General features: G+C 32.5%; 1 protein-coding gene across 6 annotated transcripts in view; it reads left to right on the forward strand.

Moving 5' to 3' along the window:
* Window positions 1-20507, forward strand: part of LOC128234253 (uncharacterized) — an 82142-nt gene that overhangs the window by 47217 nt on the left and 14418 nt on the right. For 3 of the 6 annotated variants that reach the window (XM_052948362.1, XM_052948360.1, XM_052948364.1), the window contains 7 exons: window positions 2383-2502; window positions 7568-7666; window positions 8373-8471; window positions 10277-10390; window positions 14119-14130; window positions 18082-18177; window positions 19163-19202. In XM_052948362.1, coding sequence (XP_052804322.1) covers window positions 2383-2502; window positions 7568-7666; window positions 8373-8471; window positions 10277-10390; window positions 14119-14130; window positions 18082-18177; window positions 19163-19202 — 580 coding nt within the window. The remainder of the gene's footprint in view (window positions 1-2382; window positions 2503-7567; window positions 7667-8372; window positions 8472-10276; window positions 10391-14118; window positions 14131-18081; window positions 18178-19162; window positions 19203-20507) is intronic. The other 3 variants (XM_052948361.1, XM_052948365.1, XM_052948366.1) reach the window with 3 other exon arrangements.

Below are 20507 nucleotides of genomic sequence, written 5' to 3' on the forward strand. Positions count from 1 at the left end.
GTTTTCTGCAAGTTTGGCTATACTTCTTCTGCTATAGAAGTCCTCTATTCATATTTCTTTCTGAAAAAGGGAACATTTTAATAAATCTGTTCAATATTACAGGGTTTGCCTCACAGAAGAAAGTTATTTTTTTCAAAATCATGCAACCAACAACATCAATAACACCAAGCCTTTGTCAATTATAACCTCGACAGTTTTTCTCAAAAACACACACACCCTTTAGATACATCTTCTACATCTTTTCTTGACTGGCATTTAATATTGTTTATATCCCCCTTTTTAGCACTTGGCACTTTTAAATAAATATCAGCTAACAAAATATGATAAAACTATGAGGTCAGTCTTCATTTAGAGTTATTGTAATATTCATATATTTATAAAAAAAGGTCTAAGACGATCTTGTCCAAGTACATTGTCATCGTTATGGGGGATTTTGTCTGAAAAAAATGTGTATAACATTTCTTTATACATCTTCAACTTCATTGTACAAATTGAATGATACTTTTTAAACTTAATACATTTATTGACTGAGTATTTGTCAATTCTTTGGGAAAAAGTAAAACATACTTGACAGTACATGCATAAAGCTTATCTCTTAGTCATTATTACTTTAAACAAAGACAAAGAGCCTAATATATGTGGTTGTTTAAATATGATAAAAAAAACAGTTACCTTATAATCAATCCATTTAATTAAATAAAATTGCACAATTTTTTTCTCACTATTCAAAGTTCCACAAAATTAATGCTAGTAACTGTCAGAAGATTCAAATATTTTGAGGAGATTTTCTAGCAGAGAGGTCATTCCGACTTTAAATCAAACATTAATGGGATCCCTGTACTTTTGGGAAAATAGCAACAGAGCACATGTACACAGAAAACTTAGTTTAACTCATCATTATCATGATCTTGATAATCATCATCACATTGTTGTTATCATCATCATCATCATCATCATCATCATCATCATCATCATCATCATCATCATCATCAATAACAACATGTTGTTGTTGTTGTCACCACCACCACAATCATCATGATTACTATCACCACCACCACAATCATCATGATCACTATCACCACCACCACAATCATTATGATCACTATCACCACCACCACAATCATCATGATCATTATCACCACCACCACAATCATCATGATCACTATCACCACCACCACAATTATCATAATCACTATCACCACCACCACAATCATCATGATCACTATCACCACCACCACAATCACCAATACCACCACAATCATCATAATCACTATCACCACCACCACAATTATCATAATCACTGTCACCACCACCACAATCACCAATACCACCACAATCATCATAATCACTATCACCACCACCACAATTATCATGATCACTATCACCACCACCACAATCACAAATACCACCACAATCATCATAATCACTATCACCACCACCACAATTATCATAATCACTATCACCACCACCACAATCACCAATACCACCACAATCATCATAATAACTATCACCACCATCACAATTATCATGATCACTAACAACACCACACTAGTCAAAATCAACCACCACCACAATCATCATAATCACCACCACCACAATCATCATAATCACCACCACCACCACCACCACCACCATCATAATCATCATCAATAGAACCACCAACATCATAATCATCATCAATAGAACCACCAACATCATAATCATTATCAATAGAACCAGGAAAATGATGAAGAGTAGTAGGACATGTAGTTATAGTAGTAGTGGGAGAAATCCCCCAAAGTAGTATTACCAGTTAGTTTTAAATAGTAGCATATTTAATGAGGCTAAAACAGCATCATGAACAGCAACTGAATGATATTCAATGAATATTTGATGATGATAAGCTAGTAATGGTGAATTCCATTTTACAGAACTCTTGAGATTTTCTAAGTCTTTTTCACCAAATGCCACCCAAAAGTTCAGTTTTTCACCAACTGCCATATGAAAAATTAACTAAGTCCAACTTTTACACCAAGTGCCACATGAAAAAAAATCTGAGTTCAATTTTACACCAACTGCCACCTCCAGTTGGGTGGAAATTTCATGGCAGTTGGTGAAATTCTTGATATTCCACCAAGTGCCACCCATTTTACACCAAGTGCTACCCATTTTACACCAAATGCCACCCAAATCCATGGCATTTGGTGGAAGTTGGTGGCAAATTTAGGGAAGTGTGGCGCTCAGGGGGGGGGGGGCATAATGTTTGCTTTACAAGGGATTTACAGTGTTGGCGAAGAATTGGAACAGGCTAAAAATGATTCTTGTCCAGTATTTTATGAACTTAATTGCTTAAAGACATTCAAAAAATAAAATTGATATATCTGGTGTCTTACATTATTTCAGTGTCCTATGGAGATAGCTGTGGAACATGTGGAATATGTTCTCCCTCAAACCTTATTAGCTGCGCTGACTCTAAAAAATGCGAGTGCCACACAGGTTACCATTACGAGGACAATGCTTGTGGTAAGTATATAGAAATAGGTATGTGCCTCTGTCTTCCAAATGAATGTTTTTTTATGTCTCAATACTGTTTCCCTAGTGTTTTTGTAAGTCTATAGAAACAGATTCGTTTTTACTAGCTGAACTATTCGAAGAATAAGGAAGGCTATACTACTCGCCTCAGCGTCGTAGTCGGTGTAGGCCTCGGCGTCTGGTTAAAGTTTTAGGACAAGCTGGGATTTTCACTTATAAGTCCAATACCCTTTATTCAATTGACTAAATACTTCACACAGTTGTTCAGGACCATCACATAATGAGGTTAGATAACTCTATATTATCCTTTATACAAATTATGGCCCCTGATTGACTATGGAATTTAGGTTATAGTTTTAGGGCAGGTTGGAATATTTATTAATAACTTCTATACCCTTCATTCAATTGACTTACTACTTCACACAATTGTTCAGGACCATCACCCAATGAGGTTACATAACTCCATATCCTTAATACAAGTTATGGCCCCTGATTGACCTAGGTTAAAGTTTTAGGCAAGTTAAAGTAAAGGGCAAGTTGGGATTTTGATTAAAAAAACTTCTATACCGTTCATTCAATGCACTTAATAAAATTCAAAATTATTTACGACCATCTTACAACAAGAAACATAACTCCGTTTTAAGCCTAAATGCAAATTATGGCCCTTGAATATTTTTATTTTTTATTTTTTTTATTTCCTTTGAAAGGCATATTTGTATATTCTTAACCACATTATCATAATGGGAAATCAAGTTATTTGAATGACTTGCGTCATTGTTTGGGCGGGCTGGTGGGAGGGCAGCATCAAAGTCACCTGTATCGAATAATTTTAGTTAGGTTTGACATTAAGAGACCAAACTTGGTATTATTACATTGTTATTGTATTCTAAGTCAAAGCGGCGTAGTCAAGTGCGCTGTCTTACGACGGCTCTTGTTTATGTAACTGAACCCTTTCTCATTTTAAAAAAACATACTTTAAATAAAAAAATATGTATTAACTTAACAAAATTTTAATGTCATATGGAGGTCTGATTTTGCCCGTCACCCCCATTCATTTAAAAAAGATAGAATATTCAATTCACATTGAGAACACTACCATTCCATTTAAGCACTATTATATTAAATTACTGTGTAATTTTAATAACTTTAACCTGTCAGCTTTATATAAATGACATAGTTTTATTATTTCATGCATTATTTTGTCCGTAACTCAGATGCATGTCTTATTACTCCAAAATGTTCCCTGTGCACCGTTTCGGTTGTTAGATGTCAGATTTCTATAATTTCTTCAATAAAATGATAATCTGCTGTATTTTCCAGAAAAGAAAGTTACAACAAATGCAAAAACAGTTTTCAGCCTCTCACATACAGAGATTTGAAGCATCTGCATGGTTTAAAGTAATGTCCCCTGTGCACCCTGTTTTAGCAGATTTCAATAAAATGTCATAACTGACAAATATGGTGCTATTTCCACATTCCGAGAAGTGTGTATGTTATATTTAGGCATCAGTTGATAGTTTAGCAACTTGATGATAAGTGTGTTTAAATATAAATACTGTTTTTTTTATTATTTATGAAATAAAGCCATTAAATGTTTACTTTTAAAGGTTTATTAAATTAATTTAAATACCGTGAGTTTCAATATTGAGGCACATAAGATAACATATTTTGTTTAAATATTCTATTTTGATTTTATCATAACAATTTAAAAAACATTGAATCAAATTGAAATTATTCATGTAATGCTTTTATATGTGCAAGGTATTATATGCTTCAATTCAGTGCACAGGGGACATTTTTTTATATGGATAGCACATATACTAGATTATAATTCTGTACAGAAAATAAGTACCCTAGTGGAAAAGCTTGTAGTTAAGCTTCCTTTTCCAAAGAGATCACATAGAAAATATGAAAATAAATGAAGAAAAGACTGTTGAAAACATTAACACAATGAAGTCTAGGAAGCACAGAGAATGACTTAGGAAAGATCAAAAGTTTCAGAAAATGTATGAAAGAGATCAAGATACTCAGAGAAAAAGAGCAAAAGAAAAAAGCACAACATGCAAAACAACCCCTTCAGAGGGATTCCATGGCATGGGCCTCCACAATTAACCGTCTGATAAACCGAAGTGAAGGTCTTAAAATAAGTCATGTTGTAGAAAATTACACAATTGGTGATGTCTGTCAGTCACTCATAGTCAGAAGAAAAGTAGGTACACCAACTAAATCAGGAAAAAATTAAAAAGGCATACACAAGCAATGCTAAGAATACGTGGAGTTGCAAGAAAAGTCTTTGACAATTGAGCGCCTAAAATGGACCAAAGTAAAACCATGTCAAAGCCAGGTGAACTTAAATCCTTGTGGAAACCAAAAGTTGAGAATTTTCTTAACTTAATTCTTGAATAATGCCTAATAAAACAGATACTATTCTATTGAGTAGGATGCCAACGGCAAAGAGGCATCTTTTAATTTAGACATGTTCACAAAAGTTTTTAATGGTAACAGGTGCATTGAGACCACAAACTTTATTCCACTCTGTGGACATATTTTATTCCATTGAATAGAAATTTAGTTTTGTAGGCTCTAATGTAATCTTTCAAACATTTACAGTATTGTTTCAAGCTTTACTGAAAGTACAGTTCCTCTTATTGTAAAAAATGTTTACCAGGGAAAGTTAAGTTACAAATATAATTACATAATTAAAAAATATTACTTGCATTATGATGTGTCCCCTGTGCACCCTTTCCATTACATAACAAAGTACTAAACATGTATGAATTCTAGTGCTTTATATTACCATTGATGATATTTTCTTATTTTTGGACTCAATTTGAAGTAATTAATGTTATATATGTGAGTGTTTGCTGTAAGTTGTTCTCTTAGCCATTATTTTCCATTTGCATCATTACATGCTGTTGAATTTTGAGGAAATTGTTGTGAAAAATGTGATACTGAAGAAATTTTGAGGAATACACTCTAACATATACACAGAAATGTCTTAAGTTGATCACAAATAATGTTTTTATTAACATAAAGGTGAATATAAATGCATTCTATATTGGCTTTCAATATGTGTCCCCTGTGCACCGAAAAATAGATCAATTTTGAAATGAAACATTTGGCAATTGTAAATTACAATACATTCTTGAAATTTGGTATGTGGTCTATAAAGATGCATAAGGTGAAGTAAATGTAGATTTTTCCCTTATTTGATTCTTGTTTTAATTACGAACAGCAAAAACTTTGTGAGGCAACAATTTACTTTTGGTTTCAAATTTAGACAAAATGTGTTGATTTTTTCGTATTTTTCTTAAACAACTGAATTATTATGCACATGACTACACACAGGTACCAATTACTGATTATAAAATTCAGAAAAAACATCTGATTTATGCTAGGTTCTTGTCATAAGACACTTTTATAGATCACCCATATTGTTAGAAATGTTTGCAATATTTGGATTTAAGGTCAAAATATTTTTTATTTGTATTTCCTGATACTTTCCCAAAGTTATTTCCCTGTAATTCGAAGTATTTACTTTTATGTAAAATAGGTGACAATCATGAAAACTGGGTTTGAATTTTCAACCCCTATGTCACACTTTTGCCTCATTATTTTGAAAAGCACCCTTATTTTAGCATCAATATTTTTTTCTATTGATTTAATTGATTCTCAATTGTGAGTTTGAGACCCACTTACACCTGGTATGTTAAACAGTTTAATGTTAGCAGCTTTTCAGCTGCTCTAAAAGTCCTGAAAACAACTCTGATTTTTAAAGTATTTTTTTCTAAAATTTCTAAAGAAGTGTAAACAATCAATTATCGATTGTCCTAAAAAAGGCCTTCTTTTCCATTGAAATTCCATATCTTCGCATTATTTTCCTGTCACATGCCTGTCCGGTTCTTGCTAAAACTTTGCTTGTTTCTCTTTGTGGTGAGTTCAAAAAAGGATAAATGTTTATTAAGCTAACATTTGGATTTATGTGCTGAAATGTCAATAAAATAAATAAATGTAAGTTTTTTATCTGGATCTTTTAATGAAAAATTACGTGTATTATAGATTGATTGGCGAACATTGGTTGGGCAGATGGCATTAGATAGGCCATATCTTGGAAAATACTTAAGAGTTAAAATACTTAATACTAAATGAGAGTAACTGCAGTACTCAAGAACCACAATTATGCCCTGCATATTGTTTTATTATCTCCCCTTAACCTGATATTTTTCGAAATGGGTGCTTGTCCGGGCTATACCTTGTAAATACTAAATGGATTGAAATGAAACTTGAAATGTACATAGATAGCAATAAGAGGAAGGGCAGTACCCAAGAACCATAATTTTGACCTGCATTATTTTGAGTTATCTACCGTGAGACCCATGCCAAAAAAAGCTATGATAAAGCGTTGTTTAAGAAATTGCCAAAAGCTTGGCTAAAGCGGAAGTGGTATTGGCAAAAAAACGAAGCTTTTGTGAGGCTTAAGAATATTTCAATAATAGTGCAGCTTTAAAAAAGGCACATATTTTACGAGGGTGAACTTTGTATTTTTGCACAGCTTTTGTAAAGCTTTGTGTAGTTTTGGCACAAAAGCGCAGCTTTTGCGAAGCATCTTCGATTTTGGGGCTAAAACACAGCTTTTACAAAACTCTCCTTAATTTGATAGCAGTGTACGAAATTCAGATTTGAATCCACAAGCCCATTCGGGCTAGGAGGAAACTTTACAAGTGCGACACCAATTTCACTAGCCCAGTGATCAGTGATTGCATTTAAGGTTGTTATTAAATATAAATAGAATTGCCTAGGGATTTCCGAACAACTTTTCGAAAAAGAATAACATTTTCGCAGATATTTTGAGATTTTGATTCGTTTGACTGATTCAGAACACAACCGAGTGGGCTTAGCTAGCCCCGACCATATGTGAATGTTGTTCGCTCAGGCATTTATGGTGAACCCTGGTGTCCTATTTGAACATTGATATGATGACTCCCTTGTCAATTTGATTTTTCATCAATCAAGATACAAATATAATTGTTCCAATGTAATATCTCCTTTATTTCAGTGTCCAATGAGAGGAATCCAGTTTTAGCAGGAGCATTTCTACTTTTAACAACAGCAGCTATACTATTGATCATATCTTTTTGCATAATAAGATATTTTCGTAAGTTGAGATGAATAGATTTACCTTACCTTTTCACTATTAGGACTTTTCGTAATTCGTATTTTACAAGAAAATTCTGATTTGATTATAGTGTTATTTTAAATAAGGTCACATCATAATGGCAAGTTATTTGTCCGATGTCAGCTGCATTGGCCAGAGCCCTAAGTATTTTATTAACTGACGAATGCTACAACATTTTGGTTAAAACATTAAAATTCCTTACATTAAGTTTTAATTGAAGCTTATATATCCCTTTTTCATTCATGGATTCTGCTTCTCTAGACGTGACTATGTTGAATTTGAAATGCATCCTTTATTATAAATGACAAATGCACAGTCTTAATTGAATTATAATACGTCAATTCAGCCCCTTTATTATTAGACTAAAAAAATAAAGTTAAGGTTGTGCATGTAAGCATATTTCAATCAATAACTTAGCACATACTTTATGTATTGCATTGGAACTTAAAACAATCAAGTCTGATAACTCTATCTTGCATATAATGTACATTTTGCCCCTTTATTATTTAATAAATAAATTTTTGTTAATGTTTTGCATTTAATCTATTTTTAGTGTGATCCATGCATGTTTCACTAAAACTTTGCAATTCTTAATACTAAAAGTGGCTGAATAGTCAAGGGCATTGTCTCTGTGTCAGCTCTTGGTGTGTTTTGTACCAGACTATATTGCAATTTAATTGTTCAGGCACACTTCCTCCTATCATAGGTCTGCGTAAACGTTCAGAACTGAACATATCTACAGCGTTACTTGAACAAGGCAGCAAAAACACCGAAAGAAGCAGAAGTTAGTACTTGTATTAACATTGTAATGATTTTATGGAAGTTGAGCTTTTAACACAAATAAGACTGTCAACGTACAATTGTACAGGTTAAATCAGTGTTGGGTTCGGTATTGGAACCCATTTCCAAAGCAAATAAGTCTATACTTCCCCCAACCAGAACGTATTGCAATTTGATTGTGTACTGATTTGAAGTGGAGTTTTCTAACACAAATAAGACTGTCAACGTACATTGTACAGGTTAAAACTGTGAGTCCTTTAAGTGTTGGGTTCGGTATTGGAACCCCTTTCCAAAGCAATTATGTGTATATTTTCCCCAATAAAAAAACACTAACAAAAAAGAAGAAAATGTAGGATGTACATGTTGACTGCTCTATTAACAGTACTAACACAAACTCAGTTGTCATTTCTTTCTAAATTTTACCACATTGTAGGTTTTTTTATGCCCCCCCCCCCAAAAAAAAAAAAAAAAAAAAAAATATATATATATATATATAATGGGAGGCATATAGACTTGCTGTTGTCTGTGTTTCCGTCCGTATGTAACTTTGCAAGTTTGTGATGCTCAAAACTAGAGTTAAGAAACCTTCTTTGAATATTATATAGGTGATGAGGTTATGCACCTGAGGTTTCTTTTCCCGCTTCACTTAATAAAAACAGAGTTATGGCCCTTGAAATAGCAAAAAATGGCATTTCTGGACTTGTGTCACTCAAAACTCATATAGAACCAAGAAACCTAAATGGCTGAATGTTATCTCGGTGATTAAGTGGTGCACCTGGGGTTTCGTATCCTGTTGCACTTAGAAACACAAGAGTTATGCCCTTGAATAAGCAAAAAAGGGTATTTCTGGACTTGTGTCAATCAAAACTATTCACCTAGTCATGACTCATGCAACTTGGGGGTACGTGGTTCAGGTGATCCAAGTTGTGCACCTGCGGTTTTGTTTGCTTCTGCATAAAAAATACCCTTTAGGCATATTGTTTAGGCGATTAAGTGTTATTTCCCGCTGCACATAGTACAACCAGAGTTTTTGGCATCTAAATTAACAATATTGGACATTTTTATCCAGGTTTTCAATGAAAACCAGGTTATTTTAAGGGGGATGTCATTTAAAGGCGGTCCGACGTCAAACATTGTTTTCCGTGCAATAACTTTAGCTAGCATTAATTGATGGTAATGAAAGTTGGTATGTCAAGTAAGGTAGCTTTTGTAAAAAGGTAGCTTGGGGTTGCTTTTTAAGGTCACTGATACTAAAAATGGTTTCCGCCCAACAACTTAAGTAATAATTGATGGATAGTGATGAAAGTTGGTGTGTAGGTATCTTACCGTATGTAAAAAGTTTATGCTTGGGATTGCTTTTGAGATTGTTGGGGTCAAGTTCACTGTTACTAAAAAATAGAAAAATGGTTTCTACCCAATAACTTTAGTAAGAACTGATGTAAAGTGATGAACGTTGGTGTGTTTACATGTCCTGTGAAGAGCTTGCTGCTTGGAATTGCTTTTGAGGGGGGTTGGGTTACGGTTCAATGTCACTAACATTACTAAAAATAGAAAAATGTTTTCTGCCAAAAAAGTTAGAATTAATGGAAACTCATATGATACTAAACTATTGTAATGTTCAGTTACTTGTCATTTTGAGTAAAGATAAAGGCAACCTGTTAGAGACCAGTTAATGACTTACTTTAGTAACCACTAGTGGCCCGAAGTCGTTAGTAGTTTGTAGGCAAATATGATGTGTGTCTGGGCCTAGCTTGAAAAAAATGTATGAGATCTACTCTCCGGCCTGTATTGATTCAATTTTTTTTTCAGAAGTGAGAAACATTTGTATGGAACATTTGGTATGGATAATCTTTCTTGGTTTTGGAGCTCTTGTTCTATTGATGGATTGTGCATCTGGTGGAATCAATTGGTATATAAACACTGGTAAGTGTACTAAGTCTTTTATATGAAAATGATTGAACCAATGTGTATAGTTAAATAATTGTTAAACTAATTTCTGATCACCAGGCATTTGTTGATATTTTGCAATTTACTATTTTGTAGCTTAGGCTACAACAAACTGATCATTTGTTCTACGGATTTTGCCAAAAAAAAGGTAGGAGCGAGTGAGCAAAAAAAACCAACAAAAAACTTTTTGTTAAATTTAATGCAAATCAGAGGCGAGCGCAAAGCGAAAATAAAATATAAAAAATGTATATTTATCATACAATTATGTCAAGAAATGCTTTTTATTTGCAAAAAATTTTCTCAGTTATAAATGAAAAGGTTTTGATAGTACAAATGGCAATAAGATCCAGTGCTTTACTATTAACTTTCATTGCATCAGCAATTTAAACGTGGATGTTATTGTAAAGACAGCATTCTTCACTGTAACGTGCAATTATTTGAAGACCAAAAAGAATAACTATTGTATTCATTCCGTACTAATCTAACTTACTATCACACAAAGACATTTTAGACTAGTAAGAGTAATTCATCATTTGAGCATTTCCAAATATTGGGTCAGGTCCAAATTTGAACCTCATGAAGCACATGATAAAATTGTAGTGACATTGACATGGCAGAAGATCGAAAATGTCAATAACACCGAGAACATTTCTGAAAAGAATACACTGTGGATTGAATTGTGAACAATATAATTGAAGCAGTATCAAACAAATCTGCAAATTTAATAACAGGACACTTTATCACTAATCGATGAAAGAAAATAAATGCGATAAGAACAAAGAATTGAGAAAATTAAAACAGTCATTTTACTGATAAAAGGTTTTATTTTCTATTTTTTCTGATGTTATCATAATATTGTATGTGTAAATACAGACTGTTTCTAAAACATTTTTACATAAAAGTCATACTTTTTAGCCGGATTTTTCATCGGAAAATTACGGGTTATAGAATGGCGCAATCCTAGCGGGCGGGTGGGCCGGCGGGCGGTTGGACTGGTGGGCGTGCGGGAGTGCATAAACAATTCTGCGTTAAAGTTTTCATTTTATGTAATAAAATCAAGAGTTTTTATCCAATGGTAATTAAACTTGGTCAGACTATTTGTCGGCATGTTATCTTGAATATATATGAATATGGGTCATCCCGGGTCAAATTTTAGGTAACTAGGTCACATCTTAGGAAAATCCTTCTACGTCATTAATTCAACAATTTTTGTCAAATCTTTATGCAACTTAGTCAGAATATTTGTCTGCATAATATCTTGAATGTTTTTTAATATGGGTCATCCCCGGTCAAAATCAAGGTCACAAGGTCAAATCTTAGGAGAAAGAATTAATAAAATTAAAAATTCATTAATTTTTGTCAAATCTTTATGAAACTTGCTCAGAATATTTGTCTACTTGTTGTCTTAAACATTTGTGAATATGCGTCACCTCAGGTCAAAAACTAGGTCACTAGGTCAAATCTTAGGAAATATTTTCCTGATGTCATAATTTTTTTTTTTTAAAAATCATGAAACTTTTTTTCCTCCAGGATATCTTAGTCACATTAAAGTACAATAGATTTTCAAGAAACTTTTACATTTTTTTTTCTCCAGGATATTATAGTCACATTAAAGTATAATACTATATAGTATATTATAGTATATTATAGAATTTAAGCATAAATTACAGTTCCTGCAGGATATTGTTTTTTTTTTTCAATTTTCATGACATTTGGTTACTTTACATACATACACAGTATAAATATGGATCTTTTTGGTTAATAATACTAGGTCACTAGCTCAAATCCTCTGTTTGCAAAATTGCATCATCAAATAAAAATCCGACTTTAATGCGGCGTTGCCGCATAGGCGTCTTGTTTATAAATCTGTTTATAACACTAATGAGTATATATGAATACTGAAAATAAAAAAATAAAAACTCATGAAAAACATCTTCAATGGTTGTAGGTCATGTGTCCGTGTATTTGCATATAAGTTTTGCACTGAAATCTGATTTAGTTATTATTAAGCACTAATTATTGAGTACAAAAAAATTGAATTACCTAAAACACACATAAATAATTATTGCCTTCGATGCTGTGAAACTGCTGTTGCATACTGAAGACTATAATCCATTGACTATGACACTGATTTTCACTTAAAACGTGTATTTTACATTACGATAACTGAAAGTAAACTGAAAATTAAAATCGGAAATGAATAACAATGGTGCGTCCGGCAAAATATTCCCGGCAAAAAAATTGTCAACAAATATCAGCAGCTGCTGTTTTGCGTTTATCCGGACCTGATTTTGTCCTGACACGAGGAAAGTTTGCTCGCGAAGAATGTAAAGCATGGAAATACCTTCAAATAAGGAGAAGTCGAAGTTGCAAGTTTAAGTTCTAAGTAAAAGAAATTTAGAAAATAGGGCAATTTCAGAAGTAAACAAAACAATAATTTGCGCGGGCAAATATGTGCCGGCGCAATTTTTTTTTTTTTTTAGTTTTTCGAATTGTAGGTGCGGCATCTCCAACGAAAAAATGATCAATTTATTGTGGCCTTATGTGTTTTGTGGGCAAAAAGTCTCGTTCAAGACTTTAATGACTGTGGAATGAAACTACATAGATTTATAGAAACATCCCTTTTGCATTAAAAGCAGTTTGATTTATAACTTGTTCAAAAATTACTTAGTTTTTTTAAATATCATGCAATTATCATGTAACTTAGGTGACAGTGTTTTGATGCACGATGAATAGATCTATTAACACCAGAATTATGCCCCATTTACATAAAAACAGGTTGCTTATTGGCTGTTTGAGTATAGTTAAGACTAGTGATGGGCCGATGTTCGATTATAATCGAAAATTGATCGGAAAGCTTCAAAATCAGCGATAATCGATTGTAAATTATCATAATCGATTATCGCGGAACATCAAACAAATTTATTAAAGCAGGTTACTCAGTATTCATTTACCATTTTTTATCTTGCCGACATTTCCGCTCATTTTTCTTTGGGTACAATTCGTAAGAATGGCAGACAATGACGATATGCTACATACAATTATCCGGGTGGAAAAGCAAAATCCAAAGTCTGGCTCTTTTTTGCATTAAGAAAAATCAAACCAGGACCTCCAACCAAAGAAAACCTTGACATAAGCAAGGCGTATTGTTGCCTTTGCAAAAAGGCTTACGCAAAAAATGGTAATCAGTAACTAGATCGCAGGTGATGAGCAAGAAGAGATGTAGAATGAACCCATATATCTCATTGACCAGACAATATTTCTAAACAAACATTTACTGGTAGATTCATACTGGTGACTTTGAAATTTCTGATGTATACATTTCAGTTTAATGTTTTTTTTCTTTTTAACTTAAAAAATATATTTTTTCTGTTTTATGTTTGTTAGTTTTCTGAAAAATAAATACGTAAGTTCTATTCTTTGGTTTATATATTAAATTCTGCTTACAGAGACGAAGTGATACCCATTACCTTCAAGTATAATGTCTAATCGGTTGATGGTCTCCGATTGGAACCGATAATCCATTGTAAAATTCAACCAATTGCCCATCACTAGTTAAGACAAAGTTTTGCTCCTTCTACATTGAAACTGGTATAAGGTGTGTTTTGACTATGATGTGCCCTCCAAAGAGGCTGTTGAATTCCAGGTGGTGTGTATGATTCAGAATTTAAAAATTCCTTTAATATTATTTTTGTTCATTTCAGGTAATCGTGATGGTAGGTATAATCAGAACAAGTTGAGTATGTACATTGCATCTTTTAACGTTTGATGTAGAATGATAAAACTACAAATTTCAAGAAATATTTCTGATACAATCCACATCACTGTTTTTGGATATTTAATACCATCTTACTATGAAATACATTCAATTTTGAGCCTGTCTGTTTCAGAACAATCGAAGTTGAGGTGTTGTGATAGTTTGTGTGTCAGTTATCTTTGTCTTACCATAACTTGAAAACCATTGAGAATGTTAAAATGGAACTTGATGCACATGTTGCCAGAGACAATATACACCATATGTCTTTGGCTCTAAGTGTAGATGTATGCCCCTTGTTTGACTTAAATAAACAACAGATTGTTATTGATGCTTTTGTTTAATAATCAAGTGCTTATAAAGGTACATAATTATGCTAAATATAGATTATCATATTATATCACTGAAGATTTAGTTTGCTTTAACTTACAAAACACAAAAAAGCCTAAGGTGCGCATAAAGCTGTTAAGTCCAGTGCCCCTGTGGCTGAAAATGCAAATAAATGATGAAAAATGCACATGATGATTTCTGCATATTTGCATTGTTTAATATCTGCTGTTTGTGGTAAAAAATAGAAAAATCCATTGGTTTAAAAATTGATTTTTGAAGTTAAATGTTGAAAAATTTGAACAAAAGTATGAATTTCTTGAATGTGTCTGTATTTGATATGGATTTAGCAATATAAATACCAGAATAACTGTATTTAAAAGGTTTTTACAGCACCATAACATACTTAATTTATAGACATATCATCTAATGTTTTTTAAATGTGATTTTTGGGGTAAAATATTATAAAAAGTAAACTAAAGTATGAATATCTGGGAAACTAGATGAAGAAACAAGGAAAACCCGGAATAACTTATTTAATATATATTATCCAGCACCATAGCATATATAGCGTGTAGATACATCATATTTTGTGAAATCTGATTTTTGGGGTTTACGAGTTTTGTCGGAATGTCTTGAGTTTGCCAGTAATTAGACAAAACTAAGCTGAATAAGTACATAATTAACATTATTCTACATCAAAACTAAAGTGCATAATGTCATTCTTTGATTATTTGGTTATTTAAAGTGTTCAAACTATAAATGAAAGTGAGAATTTCTTGAATTTGCAAAATATCAAAATTAAATTCAGCATTGAAATATCAGAAAAACTGTATTTTTTAATCTGATACATGGATATCAAAAAAAATATTAAAAAATGACATAAACATGTTATGTTTTTTTAATATTATTTTTTTCGAAATGTCTTCATCAGTAAATAAATAAACAGTCAAAGAAAGGAAGTGACATCAACATCATACAATGTTTAATGTATGAACCTTATTAAACAGCAAAACCAAATACATTGATATAAACAGGAATATGATAAAGACACATAAATTTGGACGTACAAGTAATAAGGATAACAACTGTGATACAATAGCCTTAGAAAATGTGTAATAAAAGATAATAATAGGTAAACATGTGACAAATATGTGACTCTATTAAATATCATTAAGAAATTTATTATCAAGACTGTAGAACGGTCTCAAAAATAAACTTCAATATGGTATTTAATCATGAGGGCTATGTGCTAGTTAAAAATTTTTGGAAAGTTGACAACTTTTGGCTGGTATATGAAGGAGATTAAAAGTGCTGTCTAGATTCTGTCACAATAAGCATGTTTTGACATAAATGAAGCTTAGTATAAGGCAGTGTTTTAATGGTGTTATGTATTCTACAAGTGAACAGCATAATTATGGAGACCACAAAAGCAACGCAAACTCATGAAAGGACTCAGAAAATGTTACACTGTACTTGCAAGAAAGAAAACCATTCAAATTTGAAGCAGATACGAATGTTATCACCACCATATGAGAGTAATGCTGATGAAACAAAATCTGATTAGTGAAAATGTGGTAGCTAAAATGGATGGCCAGTTATATTGCAAAACTTGACTAAGTTAATTTGGCTAATTACAGAAATCCTCATTTTTATTGAAATAATTCATCCGAAATATCACATTTTACACAATACAAATTCTATCTAAAATACAATAATTCCGGTAATTGTATCGCAACAACTGACACAGATGTTTGCAAAGTCCAGATTATAAATTCTCATTTTTATTGAATTTTTCAAACATTTTACCCCAAAAAGCACATTTCATACAATATATGGTTTCTATTCTTTAGGTGTATTATACTGTAATATAATTTAATCTATTAAATACAGTAATTCTGGTAAGTGTATTGCAAATTAAACACAGTTATCGGTAAAGTCTAGAAATTTTCTTTTTAGCTTGACTGTTCGAAGAATAAGGAGGGCTATACTACTCGCCCAAGCGTTAAAGTTTTAGGGCAAGCTGAGATTTTCACTTATAAGTCCAATTCCTTTCATTCAATTTGCTTAATACTTCACATAGTTGCTCAGCGCCATCACATAATGAGGTTAGATAACTCCATATTATCCTTTATACAAATTATAACCCCTGATTGACTATGGAACTTAGGTTAAAGTTTTATGGCAGGTTGGGATATTTATTAATAACTTCTATACCCTTCTTTCAATTGACTGAAAACTTCACACAGTTGTTCAGGACCACCAGGTTACATAACTCCATATTATCCTCAATACAAGTTATGGCCCCTGATCGACTTTAAAACTTAGGTTAAAGTTTTAGGGCAGGTTAAAGTTTTAGGGCAAGTTGGGATTTTCTCTTATAAGTCCAATAACCTTTGTTCAATTCACTTAATACTTCACATAGTTGTTCAGGGCCATCACATAATGAGGTTAGATGACTCCATATTATCTTTTATATAATTTATGGCCCCTGATTGACTTTGGAACTTAGGTTAAAGTTTTAGGGCAGGTTGGGATATTAATTAATAACCTCTATACCCTTCATTCAATTGACTTTATGCTTCACACATTTGTTCAAGAACATCACACAATGAGGTTACATAACTCCATATTATCCTTAATACAAGTTATGGCCCTTGATTGACTTAGGAACTTAGGTTTAGGGCAGGTTGAAGATGTAGGGCAAGTTTGGATTTTAACAAAAAAAGTTCTATACCCTTCACTCAATTGACTTAATACTTTGCACAATTTAATAATGACAACCATCTTACAATAAGATTACATAACTCTTTTTAACCCCTAAATACAAATTATGGCCCTTTATTGACTTTTTATATTCTTAACCAGGTTTTCACAAAGGGAAAACAAGTTATTTGAATGACTTGTGTCATTGTTTGGGCGGGCCAAAGTCACCTTTTGTATCGAATGAATTTAGCTAGGTTCGACATATAGTGACCAAACTTAGTATATAGAAAGAGTTTATGGAGATCTTTCCTGGGATTGCGTTTGAGGCCCCTAGGATCAAGGTCAAGGTCAAAATTACTATTAATAGAAAAATGGTTGGTATTGAATAACTTAAGTAAAGGTTGACATATTGCAAGCAAACTTGGTATAATTTTTTATAAAGAGTTGATAGAGACCTTTCATTAGATTGTGTTTTGGGCCCCCGACAGTTATTGTCACTGTTTACTTTTTTATATTTTTTTATTTTTATTGCTTTCGACAGACACATACATCATTATTGTAATTACTTCTAAGTCAAAGCGGCGTAGTCGAGTGCGCTATCTTACGACAGCTCTTATTTATTTTATTTTTCCAAAATTTACCCAAAAAACCCAACACATTTTGCATCATGTGATTGTTCAATATATTAAATTTGGTGCCAGATATGATACAAATCCACAATAATTATTTTTCTTTTTTCATTTTCCCTGGACAAATTGTGATTGGTTGTTGTCAACATTTGTTTTATTACACTTTCGCAGCCACAATTTTTCTTATTAGTAATAAAGCATTCAGAATTCCCGGCAACTCAAAAATAACCTCTAAGATTTGTATATTGCAGGGGCTCGCTGGACTTGGTATGTCATTGTCACGATTGTCCTGTTCTGCTTACTAATTGTCGTATTCATAGTTTTCCAAATAGTGGACAAAATATGTAGTAAGTATTTTTTAATCAAAATTTGTAAGAGGCCAGCAATAGTTTGATCAGTGTTAATATTTATACCTTGTTCTCCACCAATTTGTTCTAACAATGAAAAGAAGTTGTCAAGTATGTCTAAATTTAAAAGACATGGAGTAAAAATGTTGTAGTAATCTAGGGTGTTGTGATGGAGTGATTAAGCCACAGGCTCAAAAATGGAGAGTTATGTTGCAGGAACATTATAGTTTTATCTCAAGCTATGAATTGTTTGAGCACAGGGTGTTTTGAGAATCTTTAGTTTAGAGTGTGGTATTTAGTTGCATGTTTAAGTTGGGAGTTTCTGAATTCGTGAACTTGATTTCGCTAATTACATGAAATGATCATAGAATCAGAATGTATCAAAAATGTTTGTTCTGAGAACGTATATATGCTCATGTGTATAAAAATAGTAAGGGCATACCTTTATGACAAATTATCTTGTTAGAAATAGCATTTTACTTGAAATAATTAAAAAAGCAGGAAATGCTAGCGGTGCTTCTAGATACGTTCATACACACTTGATTGGGTTTGAAACATGTGTAGTTCGAACATGTAAAGACAGAACAGATTTGGTACCTATTTTTTAATTGTAAATCTTTAATTTGTGTTAAAAATACTTTAATTTGTGTTAAAAATATTTACCTTTAGGCTGCTGACATGGTAGTGGCAATTTGAAGTATTTTAAACATATTAAAACATAATGTACAATTTATTCAACTTGTAATAAATGACTGTTTTTGATCATACAAAACAATTTACGTCATGTATTCAAAGTGTCAAACATAATTAAAAGAGAAATATATGTCAAATACTACTAAGAAAATTGCCCCATGAAAATGATTATTTTATATGTATTAAATATGATAGACATGTATGTGTACGAATGTTTTTGATTTCAGAACAATTCTTTTATTGACTGAGTACCAGTTAGATTATATTGTATGCCATTTTCATTCATTTTCAGGGGATGGATTTTGCAAAACTGAAAAGGGCACATCGAACAGGTCTGCCTATATTTATATAATAATAATAGACACCGTATTTTTCTGTGTACCATGCGGCACGATTATCTGTTTAGAATATATCTTTCACGAAATCACGCGATATAAGCATATGGCACGCAGGGCTTATAACTATAATTTGGTCCACGCCGCGGCTACGCGTTTTTAAAAAAACGGTAGTGTTTATAGGAAGAATTTATGGAGACCTTTCATGGGATTGCGTTTGGTCAAGGGTCATGGTCAATGCCACTGGTACTAAAAATAGAAAAATGGTTAGTACTGAATTACTTTAGTAAGGGTTGACATATTGTGACCAAACATGGTATATAGGAATAGTTTATAGAGACCTTTCATGGGATTATGTTTGGGGCCCAAAAAGTAATGGTCAAGGTGAAGGTCAATATTACTGAATATCTTTAGCTAGGGTTGATATATTGTGACTATACTTGGTAAATAGGACCTTTTCATGAAAATGCGTTTTTGGACCCTAGGTTCAAGAACACTGTTACTAAAATAGATAACCATTTGGTACTAAAATACTTAGCTTTGACATATTGTGACTACACTTGGTATGTGGGAAGAGTTTATGGAGGGTTTAAATGGGATTGCATTTTTGGCCCCTAGTGTCAAGGTCACTGTTACTAAAAAATGAAAAAAAACAACAGTTGAAACTGAATCTTACCACGAAGGCGAAAGTTTTTCTGTCATTGAAAACCTGGATTCGTCGCCTTTAGGTGTTTCTTGTTAACTTTTTAATGTGACTCTATTTTTTGTTTTTTTGACAAGCACATCGAACGTTATTATTGTATTCATTTCTAAGACAAAGCGGCGTATACCGGTAGTCGAGCGCACTGTCCTACGACAGCTCTAGTTTGGTTGATGGATGGATTACGTTTATTTCAATTTAATTGCAAGTTCAAATGATTTAAAGTAATGAAATGAAAGGCTGTTTTAATACAACAATTTACTGACAGTCAAATTTTGCCATATGGTTTGATATAGCTCTATTTTTGCCTTTCAGTTATATTTGCAGAATTTCAAATAGAGAATAAATCTTTCATAATTGTCTTTGATATGAATCTTATCTGAGGCTGGCACACCTCCTTTCTGGTATGTAGTATTTAGGGAATTGTTTTTTACCGAGTACTTCCGTTTCAAGGTGGTACATGGTTCATAGATATCAACAATTCAGCATTATCCAGTACACAGCTAGCCTCTCAAAATCAATATTTTGGTATTGATTTGAGTACCCAAGGCCAGAAGGTGATAACACCTTCATATCTACATTATAATGGTGTTTGTAGACAA

This window comes from Mya arenaria, chromosome 5 (genome assembly GCF_026914265.1).
Source record: "Mya arenaria isolate MELC-2E11 chromosome 5, ASM2691426v1".
NCBI classification, from domain to species: Eukaryota; Metazoa; Mollusca; class Bivalvia; order Myida; family Myidae; genus Mya; species Mya arenaria.